The following is a 15,098-nucleotide window of genomic DNA, read 5'->3' as shown; positions in this document are numbered from 1 at the left end:
GCGTTGAAAATGGCAGGACTGCAGAAATTTCCTTTTTCCACTAAAAACATTTTTTCGTTGACAATTCCATCCTGACAGCTGAGACGGGTTCAAACTGTCGGCACAGCATCTTGGAATGCGTACCCATGCTACCTGTCAGAGTGCGTTGTCATGGTGATGTTGGTGATGCTGATGTATGGCGGCGTCTTGAGGAATGTTACAGGAGCCCACATCTGGTGTAACATGAAGTTGCCCCTAGACGCTGATGTTGGGTCAGTTTAGCTTTTTCCCCACTAATGGTTAAGGTTAGAATTGGGACAGAGGAAGCTGATCCTAGATCTATACTTAAGGGAAACTTCACCACAGAGCCCAACATCTCTCATAAACCCCTTCTCTGTGCATTGCAGGGGAAGACCCCGAGACGAGACGCATGAGGACAGTGAAGAACATTGCTGACCTACGGCAGAACCTGGAGGAGACCATGTCCAGTCTGCGGGGGACGCAGATCAGTCACAGGTGATCAACGGGCTCGGGAACGTCCACTGTGGGGCTCAGGGTTGGGGTCAATTCCATTTCAATTCAAGACAATTCAGGAAGTACACTGAAATTCCAATTATTTTCAATGCTTTCAATTACAACAATTTTGAATTGGAATTGGATTTGTTTTACTTTCTGAATTGACTGGAATTGAAATAGTTGACCTCGTACAATTACATGTTGATGTTTTTGATTCTCTGCAGTTCCTCAATCTAAAGTTGACATGTTTATAATTATATCAGGTCCTCAACTACAACACTGGTCAGTTATTATTTAGGATTCCTGATGTTTTCAGGATTTAAACTGTCTGGCATTCTATTTTAAGATTAAACATTCTGATTTGATCAGAATATAAAGGACAGATACCGTATCTCAGAAGTCTCAAAACTCTTTATGATTTTCCCCCAATTACTCTGTCTTGATATTTCCTAGATATTCTAATCAAGTACTTACACGCTACTGGCACACTTTGATGGTGTTTGAGGGGGACAGAAAACCACAACCTATCATGTCTGGTCCGTCACAACAGCCGCCTGTTCGCATTAAAGGAATGTCTTGGCTGATCTCCGGCGAGTCATAATGATGATCATGGGTTTTTGTCATGGCTCTGTGCTGTACTCCTCTCTTCTCCAATGGATTATTCTGATATTTCTGACCCATTTGTGGGGAAAATGCTGGCAAGGAGGCGGAACAGCCGTGACAGATGGCAGCGCGTGTTCCCTCACCGCCACCAGAAAGGAGCGCGGCGCTGCTGATCAATAAAGCACCATTGTTTCTCTAGCACATTGACTCCAGTTAGACCCCCAGGGGCCACTGCTGTTATTCCATTGAGACACTTAGAGATGTGATGAGGAGAGGACACCCAGCATGGAACATGAAGTATTATCAAACCCTCAACATCAGCCATGTAGAAACCTGTCTGTCTGCCTGCCTGTCTGCCCGCCTGTCTGTCTGCCTGCCTGTCTGCCCGCCTGTCTGTCTGCCTGCCTGTCGCCCGTCTGCAGTCTGCCCGTCTGCATTTTTGCATTTACATTTAAGTCATTTAGCAGACGCTCTTATCCAGAGCGACTTACAAATTGGTGCATTCACCTTATGATATCCAGTGGAACAACCACTTTACAATAGTGCATCTAAATCTTTTAGGGGGGGGGGTGGTTAGAAGGATTACTTTATCCTATCCCAGGTATTCCTTAAAGAGGTGGGGTTTCAGGTGTCTCCGGAAGGTGGTGATTGACTCCGCTGTCCTGGCGTCGTGAGGGAGCTTGTTCCACCATTGGGGTGCCAGAGCAGCGAACAGTTTTGACTGGGCTGAGCGGGAACTGTGCTTCCTCAGAGGTAGGGAGGCGAGCAGGCCAGAGGTGGATGAACGCAGTGCCCTTGTTTGGGTGTAGGGCCTGATCAGAGCCTGAAGGTACGGAGGTGCCGTTCCCCTCACAGCTCCGTAGGCAAGCACCATGGACTTGTAGCGGATGCGAGCTTCAACTGGAAGCCAGTGGAGAGAGCGGAGGAGCGGGGTGATGTGAGAGAACTTGGGAAGGTTGAACACCAGGAGTGTAAATAAAGTGAGGGTATCAGACAGGAATTCCAATGGGGCTCGTAACAACAGAATGGGCAAGCCATTAAAAGGTCTTTCACACACAGAAATTGCCGTGAAGAGGTAATCAGGGCGAAGGTTTTTCACCTCCATTGTAATGAATCACTGCTGCATGAAGAACCGGCCCACAGTGTGTGATTGTTATTTATATGAGGGATTTCTTTTCTCTTTTCTGACTGGAGCTTCATTTCCATCGTGTGGGTATTTCATGGCCAACTGGTCCAGCTGATAGAGAGGCTGTGTTTGTCATCAATCTGATATGCTGTCTGGAATAGTATAGAAATGTAAAGGACCTCTGCAAGGTGGTTTCTCTGTTATAACCCATTTAAAGGACCTCTCTGCATGGTGGTTTCTCTGTTATAACCCATTTAAAGGACCTCTCTGTGTGGTGGTTTCTCTGTTATAACCCATTTAAAGGACCTCTCTGTGTGGTGGTTTCTCTGTTATAACCCATTTAAAGGACCTCTCTGTGTGGTGGTTTCTCTGTTATAACCCATTTAAAGGACCTCTCTGCATGGTGGTTTCTCTGTTATAACCCATTTAAAGGACCTCTCTGTGTGGTGGTTTCTCTGTTATAACCCATTTAAAGGACCTCTGTGTGGTGGTTTCTCTGTTATAACCCATTTAAAGGACCTCTGTGTGGTGGTTTCTCTGTTATAACCCATTTAAAGGACCTCTCTGTGTGGTGGTTTCTCTGTTATAACCCATTTAAAGGACCTCTCTGTGTGGTGGTTTCTCTGTTATAACCCATTTAAAGGACCTCTCTGTGTGGTGGTTTCTCTGTTATAACCCATTTAAAGGACCTCTCTGTGTGGTGGTTTCTCTGTTATAACCCATTTAAAGGACCTCTGTGGTGGTTTCTCTGTTATAACCCATTTAAAGGACCTCTCTGTGTGGTGGTTTCTCTGTTATAACCCATTTAAAGGACCTCTGTGTGGTGGTTTCTCTGTTATAACCCATTTAAAGGACCTCTGTGTGGTGGTTTCTCTGTTATAACCCATTTAAAGGACCTCTCTGTGTGGTGGTTTCTCTGTTATAACCCATTTAAAGGACCTCTGTGTGGTGGTTTCTCTGTTATAACCCATTTAAAGGACCTCTCTGCATGGTGGTTTCTCTGTTATAACCCATTTAAAGGACCTCTCTGCATGGTGGTTTCTCTGTTATAACCCATTTAAAGGACCTCTGTGGTGGTTTCTCTGTTATAACCCATTTAAAGGACCTCTCTGCATGGTGGTTTCTCTGTTATAACCCATTTAAAGGACCTCTGTGTGGTGGTTTCTCTGTTATAACCCATTTAAAGGACCTCTCTGCATGGTGGTTTCTCTGTTATAACCCATTTAAAGGACCTCTGTGGTGGTTTCTCTGTTATAACCCATTTAAAGGACCTCTCTGCATGGTGGTTTCTCTGTTATAACCCATTTAAAGGACCTCTGTGTGGTGGTTTCTCTGTTATAACCCATTTAAAGGACCGCTGTGGTGGTTTCTCTGTTATAACCCATTTAAAGGACCTCTCTGTGTGGTGGTTTCTCTGTTATAACCCATTTAAAGGACCTCTCTGTGTGGTGGTTTCTCTGTTATAACCCATTTAAAGGACCTCTCTGCATGGTGGTTTCTCTGTTATAACCCATTTAAAGGACCGCTCTGTGTGGTGGTTTCTCTGTTATAACCCATTTGAAGGACCTCTCTGTGTGGTGGTTTCTCTGTTATAACTCATGTACTGGTTGCTCTCTATGGCTGATTCTAACGTGTGAATCCCAGCCCCAGGGCCCCCCACCCGGTTTGTAATTGAACTCTGCTTGAAACAGAGCGCCATCCACCACAACACTAACATTCCTCACAGTAACCTCCACATTCCTCCAAGACCCAGACGTTGCATGCCACACCACCACAGATAATCTGTATCGATCAAAGCCCGTGTTTGATTCTCTGTCCAACCTACACCCAGACGGAATGAAAAAAATAGTATTGATTGACATTTGAAGAGAAATATGTTTTCCGCATATGAAAAGATGCTGTGTTCTTCAAGGGCGATTCCCGAGATTGCAAGCAAAGAACAATTGCCCCCAAAAATCCCTTTCCACTGTGGCTGTGTATTAGTCCCATGGGATTCTGACTCCTCGGATGACATTTTAAATGTACTAGCTTTACCCGGTCTAGTTTGTTTAATTGGTGTTTACAGCGTTATAGGCAGAGTCAATTATTCACAGCTATACGATGTTTGGATATTTGCTGGGCAGATGCACTGTGCTGAGGAGAGCATGTGATTTCTCACAGATGCAGGCTTAGGCACGGTCTCAAATGGCACCCTGTTCCCTGTAGTGCACTGCTTTGACCAGAGCCCTGTGCACTGTGTAGGGAATAGGGTGCCATTTGGGATGTAGACTTACATAGGCTAAACTCATTTCCTTCACGCCATCAGTGTTGAAACCAATTGATCTGTAACACCTGTCAACCTGGGCGCCCACCGCACATACAGCTCTACCTCATCACCCCCATGCATTTCCACCAGCGGCAGCCCGATGCAGACCTATTGAATTAAGCTCTCCCATCCATGTCCATGCAGTACATACTCCAGACAGGCAGGATCATTATTCTACTGTCCTTCATATTACCTTAACCAGCGCACTCCAGGTCAACGATGGGAAAACAACATTCTCTGTAAATGTGGATACACAAATCAAGGTTGTGCCCCCCCCCCCATTCTTCCTGTGCTGTTTCCACCCCGTTTCATCCTGACTATTGATTTCTGGGTTTGGAGAGGAAGAGGGCAGCTCCGGAGGTTAGCCTCCGTGATGACACCATATCAGTCTTCCACCTTCCTGGAGGCTGCAGGGTACCAGGAGACAGGATTGTGTGTGTGTGTGTGTGTGTGTGTGTGTGTGTGTGTGTGTGTGTGTGTGTGTGTGTGTGTGTGTGTGTGTGTGTGTGTGTGTGTGTGTGTGTATTAAATACATGGAAATGTGAGGGATCTGTCACCTACTACTGTATGTGGACTGACTCATGCCCTGGGCCCCATCCCCCACCAGCCTCTCCACCTAGACACTGATATAGATCACTTCAGGAGGTAGTCAGACCCCACCTTGACACTGATATAGATCACTTCAGGAGGTAGTCAGACCCCACCTAGACACTGATATAGATAACTTCAGGAAGTAGTCAGACCCCACCTAGACACTGATATAGATCACTTCAGGAGGTAGTCAGACTCCACCTAGACACTGATATAGATCACTTCAGGAAGTAGTCAGACCCCACCTAGACACTGATATAGATCACTTCAGGAGGTAGTCAGACCCCACCTTGACACTGATATAGATCACTTCAGGAAGTAGTCAGACTCCACCTAAACACTGATATAGATCACTTCAGGAGGTAGTCAGACCCCACCTAGACACTGATATAGATCACTTCAGGAAGTAGTCAGACATGCATGTTTTATTGTAGAGTAGATGGATCAGGACAGTGAAGCCATGTAAATCATCCTGATCCTAAAATCATTGACAGCTGGCACCATTGGCTAATACCGTCAATATGTGTCATAAAATAAATAAATACATATTATTTTGAAAGAATAGCTGTGAAATGACGTAAATGTAATTAATTTGCCTACAAGGAGCCACCAGGGAATCTTATCACAATGCGTACACAATGGACGAATAAGAGACACATTTTAATAGCATGTGTAGACAAATTTCTGAAAATGTTGGCACAATCAGGATGTGGATAAGATCAGGTCACATGATCCATGTTAGTGCCAAGTGTAAACAGGGCTTTAGAGAATCGCTTCAGACTACATTATTGGAGCTTCGGTACCAACATGTGCCATAGGGGGCAGTGGTGACCCTCTGACAATGGGGCTCCCACACCCTGCCTTCCTGCTTCCTGCCTGCACACAGCACTGGCACAGGAATAATCAAACACACCTGCTCAGTGGCACGCCACAGCAGGTTATCTCAAACACTATGGGGGATACCTGATGGATACCTGATCAGGATCTGGCAACCAGGTCTGGAACGCTACAGTCACAGCTCTCCTCTCTCCTCCAAACACACACACACATTACTTCTCCCTATCTCTCTCTCTCTGTCCACATACTGCAGAAACATATTGTTCCATAGAGACACACTGCTGTAATGTTACACACGCGTGTGTGTGTGTGTGTGTGTGTGTGTGTGTGTGTGTGTGTGTGTGTGTGTGTGTGTGTGTGTGTGTGTGTGTCTCCAAGGGGAGAATTCAGCGGGTGTTGATCGGAGGTTGATGGTGATGCAGAGTGACTGTGGCTGTGACATTGCTAGCTATCTCCTTCCCTGGCTAGGATCACATGGCTGAAGCCTCTGTGTGCTCCTGATAGATCTCTCTCTCTCTCTCTCTCACACACACACACACACACACACACACACACACACACACACACACACACACACACACACACACACACACACACACACACAAACAAACACAGAACCTCACACACACATACGCACAAACAACACCTCATACAACCTCACACATACAATCTCACACACACAGACACACACACTCACAAACCAACACTCACATGGTTGTCACCTCACACAACCCCAGGGGTTAGAGATGGATCAGTCTCAGTGTTAGACAGTGGTTAAAGATGGATCAGTCTCAGTGTTAGACAGTGGTTAAAGATGGATCAGTCTCAGTGTTAGACAGTGTTTAGAGATGGATAAGTCTCAGACAGTGGTTAAAGATGGATCAGTCTCAGTGTTAGACAATGATTAAAGATGGATCAGTCTCAGTGTTAGACAGTGGTTAAAAATGGATCAGTCTCAGACAGTGGTTTAAGATGGATCAGTCTCAGTGTTAGACAGTGGTTAAAGATGTGTCAGTCTCAGTGTTAGACAGTGGTTATTGATGGATCAGTCTCAGTGTTAGACAGTGGTTATTGATGGATCAGTCTCAGTGTTAGACAGTGGTTAAAAATGGATCAGTCTCAGACAGTGGTTTAAGATGGATCAGTCTCAGTGTTAGACAGTGGTTTAAGATGGATCATTCTCAGTGTTAGACAGTGGTTAAAGATGTATCAGTCTCAGTGTTAGACAGTGGTTATTGATGGATCAGTCTCAGACAGTGGTTAAAGATGGATCAGTCTCAGTGCTAGACAGTGGTTAAAAATGGATCAGTCTCAGACAGTGGTTTAAGATGGATCAGTCTCAGTGTTAGACAGTGGTTTAAGATGGATCAGTCTCAGTGTTAGACAGTGGTTAAAGATGGATCAGTCTCAGTGTTAGACAGCAGTTTAAGATGGATCAGTCTCAGTGTTAGATTGTGATTAGAGATGGATCAGTCTGTGATAGACAGTGGTTTAACATGGATCAGTCTCAGTGTTAGACAGTAGTTAAAGATGGATCAGTCTCAGTGTTAGACAGTGGTTAGAGATGGATCAGTCTCAGACAGTGGTTTAAGATGGATCAGTCTCAGTGTTAGACAGTGGGTAAAGATGGATCAGTCTCAGTGTTAGACAGTGGTTAAAGATGGATCAGTCTCAGTGTTAGATTGTGATTAGAGATGGATCAGTCTCAGTGTTAGACAGTGGTTAGAGATGGATCAGTCTCAGTGTTAGACAGTGGTTAAAGATGGATCAGTCTCAGACAGTGGTTTAAGATGGATCAGTCTCAGACAGTGGTTTAAGATGGATCATTCTCAGTGTTAGACAGTGGTTAAAGATGGATCAGTCTCAATGTTAGACAGTGGTTTTAGATGGATCAGTCTCAGACAGTGGTTTAAGATGGATCATTCTCAGTGTTAGACAGTGGTTAAAGATGGATCAGTCTCAGTGTTAGACAGTGGTTAGAGAGGGATCAGTCTCAGACAGTAGTTAAAGGTATCATTCTCAGTGTTAGACAGTGGTTAAAAATGGATCAGTCTCAGTGTTAGACAGTGGTTTAAGATGGATCAGTCTCAGTGTTAGACAGTGGTTAGAGATTGATCAGTCTCAGTGTTAGACAGTGGTTTAAGATGGATAAATCTCAGTGGAAGACAGTGGTTAAAGATGGATCAGTCTCAATGTTAGTCAGTGGTTAGAGATGGATCAGTCTCAGACAGTGGTTAAAGATAGATCAGTCTCAGTGTGGTTAGAGATGGATCAGTCTCAGTATTAGACAGTGGTTAAAGATGGATCAGTCTCAGTGTTAGACAGTGGTTTAAGATGGATCAGTCTCAGTGTTAGACAGTGGTTAAAGATGTATCAGTCTCAGTGTTAGACAGTGGTTATTGATGGATCAGTCTCAGACAGTGGTTAAAGATGGATCAGTCTCAGTGTTAGACAGTGGTTAAAAATGGATCAGGCTCAGACAGTGGTTTAAGATGGATCATTCTCAGTGTTAGACAGTGGTTAGAGATTGATCAGTCTCAGTGTTAGACAGTGGTTTAAGATGGATCAGTCTCAGTGTTAGACAGCAGTTTAAGATGGATCAGTCTCAGTGTTAGATTGTGATTAGAGATGGATCAGTCTGTGATAGACAGTGGTTTAACATGGATCAGTTTCAGTGTTAGACAGTAGTTAAAGATGGATCAGTCTCAGTGTTAGACAGTGGTTCGAGATGGATCAGTCTCAGACAGTGGTTAAAGATGGATCAGTCTCAGTGTTAGACAGTGGGTAAAGATGGATCAGTCTCAGTGTTAGACAGTGGTTAAAGATGGATCAGTCTCAGTGTTAGATTGTGATTAGAGATGGATCAGTCTGTGTTAGACAGTGGTTAAAGATGGATCAGTCTCAGTGTTAGACAGTGGTTAGAGATGGATCAGTCTCAGACAGTGGTTTAAGATGGATCATTCTCAGTGTTAGACAGTGGTTAAAGATGGATCAGTCTCAGTGTGGTTAGAGATGGATCAGTCGCAGTGTTAGACAGTGGTTAAAGATTGATCAGTCTCAGTGTTAGACAGTGGTTTAAGATGGATCAATCTTAGTGTTAGACAGTGGTTTAAGATGGATCAGTCTCAATGTTAGTCAGTGGTTAGAGATGGATCAGTCTCAGACAGTGGTTAAAGATAGATCAGTCTCAGTGTGGTTAGAGATGGATCAGTCGCAGTGTTAGACAGTGGTTAAAGATTGATCAGTCTCAGTGTTAGACAGTGGTTTAAGATGGATCAGTCTCAGTGTTAGACAGTGGTTAAAGATGTATCAGTCTCAGTGTTAGACAGTGGTTATTGATTGATCAGTCTCAGACAGTGGTTAAAGATGGATCAGTCTCAGTGTTAGATAGTGTTTAAAAATGGATCAGTCTCAGACAGTGGTTTAAGATGGATCAGTCTCAGTGTTAGACAGTGGTTTAAGATGGATCATTCTCAGTGTTAGACAGTGGTTAAAGATGGATCAGTCTCAGTGTTAGACAGTGGTTAAAGATGGATCAGTCTCAGTGTTAGACAGTGGTTAGAGATGGATCAGTCTCAGACAGTGGTTAAAGATGGATCAGTCTGTGTTAGATTGTGATTAGAGATGGATCAGTCTGTGTTAGACAGTGGTTTAAGATGGATCAGTCTCAGTGTTAGACAGTGGTTAGAGATGGATCAGTCTCAGACAGTGGTTAAAGATAGATCAGTCTGTGTGGTTAGAGATGGATCAGTCTCAGTGTTAGACAGTGGTTAAAGATGGATCAGTCTCAGTGTTAGACAGTGGTTTAAGATGGATCAGTCTCAGTGTTAGACAGTGGTTAAAGATGTATCAGTCTCAGTGTTAGACAGTGGTTAGAGATGGATCAGTCTCAGACAGATGGATCAGTCTCAGTGTTAGACAGTGGTTAGAGATGGATCAGTCTTAGACAGTGGTTAAAGATGGATCAGTCTCAGTGTTAGACAGTGGTTTTAGATGGATCAGTCTCAGTGTTAGACAGTGGTTTTAGATGGATCAGTCTCAGACAGTGGTTAGAGATGGATCAGTCTCAGTGTTAGACAGTGGTTAGAGATGGATCAGTCTCAGTGTTAGACAGTGGTTAAAGATGGATCAGTCTCAGTGTTAGATAGTGTTTAAAAATGGATCAGTCTCAGACAGTGGTTTAAGATGGATCAGTCTCAGTGTTAGACAGTGGTTTAAGATGGATCATTCTCAGTGTTAGACAGTGGTTAAAGATGGATCAGTCTCAGTGTTAGACAGTGGTTAAAGATGGATCAGTCTCAGTGTTAGACAGTGGTTAGAGATGGATCAGTCTCAGACAGTGGTTAAAGATGGATCAGTCTGTGTTAGATTGTGATTAGAGATGGATCAGTCTGTGTTAGACAGTGGTTTAAGATGGATCAGTCTCAGTGTTAGACAGTGGTTAGAGATGGATCAGTCTCAGACAGTGGTTAAAGATAGATCAGTCTGTGTGGTTAGAGATGGATCAGTCTCAGTGTTAGACAGTGTTTAAAGATGGATCAGTCTCAGTGTTAGACAGTGGTTTAAGATGGATCAGTCTCAGTGTTAGACAGTGGTTAAAGATGTATCAGTCTCAGTGTTAGACAGTGGTTAGAGATGGATCAGTCTCAGACAGATGGATCAGTCTCAGTGTTAGACAGTGGTTAGAGATGGATCAGTCTTAGACAGTGGTTAAAGATGGATCAGTCTCAGTGTTAGACAGTGGTTTTAGATGGATCAGTCTCAGTGTTAGACAGTGGTTTTAGATGGATCAGTCTCAGACAGTGGTTAGAGATGGATCAGTCTCAGTGTTAGACAGTGGTTAGAGATGGATCAGTCTCAGTGTTAGACAGTGGTTAAACATGGATCAGTCTCAGTGTTAGACAGTGGTTAGAGATGGATCAGTCTCAGACAGTGGTTAAAGATGGATCAGTCTCAGTGTTAGACAGTGGTTAGAGATGGATCAGTCTCAGACAGTGGTTAAAGATAGATCAGTCTCAGTGTGGTTAGAGTTGGATCAGTCTCATTTTTAGACAGTGGTTAAAGATGGATCAGGCTCAGTGTTAGACAGTGGTTTTAGATGGGTCTCATCTGTCCCTAATGATCATCACAATCCATCTTGTTGTTATGCTCCTCTCAGCATCTTTACTTTAGCTCTTGTCAGATACAGTTTGAATCTCTTTAAAATCAAGTTTTATATCCTGTTTTATAAATCATGAGATATAAACAGCTATAGTGTGAATAGGATGGAATGTATTGGAACATGTAGATTTTAGGACATTGAAATTTGTGGATTATACACCAATGATGGAGATGACCCCCAAACATGAGTGTAATGTAGTTATCTTTCCACCAGAGAGAGCTCAAGCAGTGTGTGTGTGTGTGTGTGTGTGTGTGTGTGTGTGTGTGTGTGTGTGTGTGTGCGCGCGTGTGCACGTGCGTGCGTGCGTGCAATAGAGCACTTTCAGTACAGAGCAAAAACTGAGATTGTATTTTGCATATCTGTGATTATGCGTTTTACATAGTTTTTGAGTGAACTATCCCTTTAAAACACTGATAGAAATAGAACTTAAGGAAGGTCAGGCTACGAGATAGCAGGCCAACGAGTGGCATCCATTTTAGGGAAACTGCTTCGTTGCAACAACACTACCAATCTTTCTGCCTGAGCAATTTATCCTTCATACAACAGTGCACATGCTAATAGGAACATATTTTAGGGAGTGGACATTTGGGTCTGTGTGTTGAGCTGGCTATTGGTTCACCGTATGGACATTCAATAGAGTCTCTCCAAACTAAACTCATCTCACCTTTGGGTGAAGTTGACCCTAGATGCTGATCTTGGATCAGTTGTGTACCCCAGAGCTCACCCTGGTGGAAAGATTGGGAATATTTGTGAAGTGTCAGCAGAGCTGAAAGTATTGATCTCACTGCTCAAATCCTCTCTGTGGCTGTGCCAGGGGGCTGAGCTGATCTGTCCCTAAACTTTCCTAATAACACTCTCTTTCTCTCTCCCCTCTCTCACTCTTTTCCTCTCTCTCTTTTCCTCTATGTCTCTCTCTCTCTCTCTTTTCCCCTCTCTCTCTCTCTCTCTCTCTCTCTCTCCCTCTTTTCTGCTCTCTCCAACTCTCTGCCCTCTTCAGCACCTTGGAGACGACCTTCGACAGCACAGTGACCACAGAGGTCAACGGGCGGAGCATCACCAGTCGCTCCGCTCCCATGACCTCCTGGCGCCTCGGCCAATCAGCCCCAAGCCCCCGCCTACAAGCTGGCGACGCCCCTTCTATGCCCAGTACCTACACCACAGTCCCACCACCTCGGACGGGTGCCAGCACAGGTGGCGCCACTGGGCGGTACGGTCACTCGGACTCCTCCCGGTTTGTGTACAGCGCCCCCCTGAGGCGAGCGGCGACGGCAGGGGCGAGAGGGGCCGAGCAGGGGGAGAAGGGAGGAGGGCCGGAGGGGATGCTGGAGATGGACGTGGCAGGGTACATGAGCGACGGAGACATCCTGGGGAAGAACGTCAGGACAGATGACATCACCAGTGGGTAAGCGACTACGCTTAGACAGAATAGAATAGATTCTATATTGTCCGTTGGTTAGAACGTAAACGTGTCCCAACACCCCCAGACACACACACATTCAGGGTCAGTCCTGTTACTGAAAAAAAAATCACAGTTATTGCCAAGGCCTTCGCGATTCTTCCAAATGGAATGGTGAGACAGGAGAACATATGAGGGGTGATGAAGTTGTGGCATTCACACAGCTATTGAGCTGCGACGGGAGGAATTCACCATACATGTACACTGCTCAAAAAAATAAAGGAAACACTTAAACAACACAATGTAACTCCAAGTCAATCACACTTCTGTGAAATCAAACTGTTCACTTAGGAAGCAACACTGATTGACAATAAATTGCACATGCTGTTGTGCAAATGGAATAGACAACAGGTGGAAATTATAGGCAATTAGCAAGACACCCCCAATAAAGGAGTGGTTCTGCAGGTGGGGACCACAGACCACTTCTCAGTTCCTATGCTTCCTGGCTGATGTTTTGGTCACTTTTGAATGCTGGCGGTGCTTTCACTCTAGTGGTAGCATGAGACGGAGTCTACAACCCACACAAGTGGCTCAGGTAGTGCAGATCATCCAGGATGGCACATCAATGCGAGCTGTGGCAAGAAGGTTTGCTGTGTCTGTCAGCGTAGTGTCCAGAGCATGGAGGCGCTACCAGGAGACAGGCCAGTACATCAGGAGACGTGGAGGAGGCCGTAGGAGGGCAACAACCCAGCAGCAGGACCGCTACCTCCGCCTTTGTGCAAGGAGGAGCAGGAGGAGCACTGCCAGAGCCCTGCATAATGACCTCCAGCAGGCCACAAATGTGCATGTGTCTGCTCAAACGGTCAGAAACAGACTCCATGAGGGCCCGACATCCACAGGTGGGGGTTGTGCTTACATCCCAACACCGTGCAGGACGTTTGGCATTTGCCAGAGAACACCAAGATTGGCAAATTCGCCACTGGCGCCCTGTGCTCTTCACAGATGAAAGCAGGTTCACACTGAGCACACGTGACAGAGTCTGGAGACGCCGTGGAGAACGTTCTGCTGCCTTTTACATCCTCCAGCATGACCGGTTTGGCGGTGGGTCAGTCATGGTGTGGGGTGGCATTTCTTTGGGGGGCCGCACAGCCCTCCATGTGTTTGCCAGAGGTAGCCTGACTTCCTTTAGGTACCGAGATGAGACCCCTTGTGAGACCACATGCTGGTGCGGTTGGCCCTGGGTTCCTCCTAATGCAAGACAATGCTAGACCTCATGTGGCTGGAGTGTGTCAGCAGTTCCTGCAAGAGGAAGGCATTGATGCTATGGACTGGCCCGCCCGTTCCCCAGACCTGAATCCAATTGAGCACATCTGGGACATCATGTCTCGCTCCATCCACCAACGCCACGTTCCACCACAGACTGTCCAGGAGTTGGCGGATGCTTTAGTCCAGGTCTGGGAGGAGATCCCTCAGGAGACCATCCGCCACCTCATCAGTAGGATGCCCAGGCGTTGTAGGGAGGTCATACAGGCACGTGGAGGCCACACACACTACTGAGCCTCATTTTGACTTGTTTTAAGGACATTACATCAAAGTTGGATCAGCCTGTAGTGTGGTTTTCCACTTTAATTTTGAGTGTGACTCCAAATCCAGACCTCCATGGGTTGATAAATTGGATTTCCATTGATTATTTTTGTGTGATTTTGTTGTCAGTAAGATGATTTCTTTCATTCAGATCTAGGATGTGTTGTTTAAGTGTTCCCTTTATTTTTTTGAGCAGTAAACATTCCATACCAACTCTCAATAGTGCGCTGGCTGACACATCGCTCAGTGAGTAACAATAGCCCCAGATCTATTGTACATCACTGTGTTAGCTGTTAACCTTCCTCTGTGAACACTGATAAGTGCTCTTCCTCAACACCCACATGATCTGTGTCCCAGATGGCACCTTTTTCCCTGTATACTGCACTACATTTGACCAGGCCTCATAGGGCTCTGGTATAAAGTAGTGCACTATAAAGGGAATAGGGTGCCATGTGGAACTCATCCCTGCATTAGTTCTCCCATCCTATTTGTTCATGTATGAAATTGATTTATTGAACACCACCAGAACGAACCCTCCACATTAACTATGATTAAGTTACTGTAGGGGCAAAACGTATAGCACCTAGGGATGAAAAAGTGATTAGCTGAATTATGATCCTAATTAGCTTAAACCTAATGTGCATTCATGTCCTATCAGCCGTCTCTGATTACATCCCTGTAAATGTGTGCGCACACACGTGGGCATGCACACACGTACACACACTCCCAATACACACACTCACACTCCCGATACTCACAGTGGCGAACACAACCCAGCTTAGTGATTTAGTTTCTTCTTCGTAGGTACCTTACAGACGGTGGTCTTCACCTATACTCACGGAACGTCGGTCGTGCCCCTGACCTGAACACGTCGCTAGAGGTCACCCAGAGGGTGGTCAAGGAGGTGCACGGGGACGCAGACAGGTAAGGGCGTGGCTTCATCACAACTATTTGGGTTACTGGTGGAGGAGGGTGCAATTTCCCCTAGCTGATGATCTTG

General features: G+C 45.3%; 1 protein-coding gene across 10 annotated transcripts in view; it reads left to right on the top strand.

The window, feature by feature from the left end:
• The window catches only part of LOC115180596 (neuron navigator 3), a 365,512-nt gene that overhangs the window by 281,722 nt on the left and 68,692 nt on the right, over positions 1 to 15,098 (top strand). For all 10 annotated transcript variants that reach the window (XM_029742805.1, XM_029742797.1, XM_029742801.1 and 7 more), the window contains 3 exons: positions 387 to 495; positions 12,116 to 12,520; positions 14,903 to 15,022. In XM_029742805.1, coding sequence (XP_029598665.1) covers positions 387 to 495; positions 12,116 to 12,520; positions 14,903 to 15,022 — 634 coding nt within the window. The remainder of the gene's footprint in view (positions 1 to 386; positions 496 to 12,115; positions 12,521 to 14,902; positions 15,023 to 15,098) is intronic.

This window comes from Salmo trutta, chromosome 40 (assembly GCF_901001165.1).
Source record: "Salmo trutta chromosome 40, fSalTru1.1, whole genome shotgun sequence".
NCBI classification, from domain to species: domain Eukaryota; kingdom Metazoa; phylum Chordata; class Actinopteri; order Salmoniformes; family Salmonidae; genus Salmo; species Salmo trutta.
The sequence above is the reverse complement of the archived record's forward strand: the minus strand, read 5'-3'. Positions and strand labels throughout refer to the sequence as shown.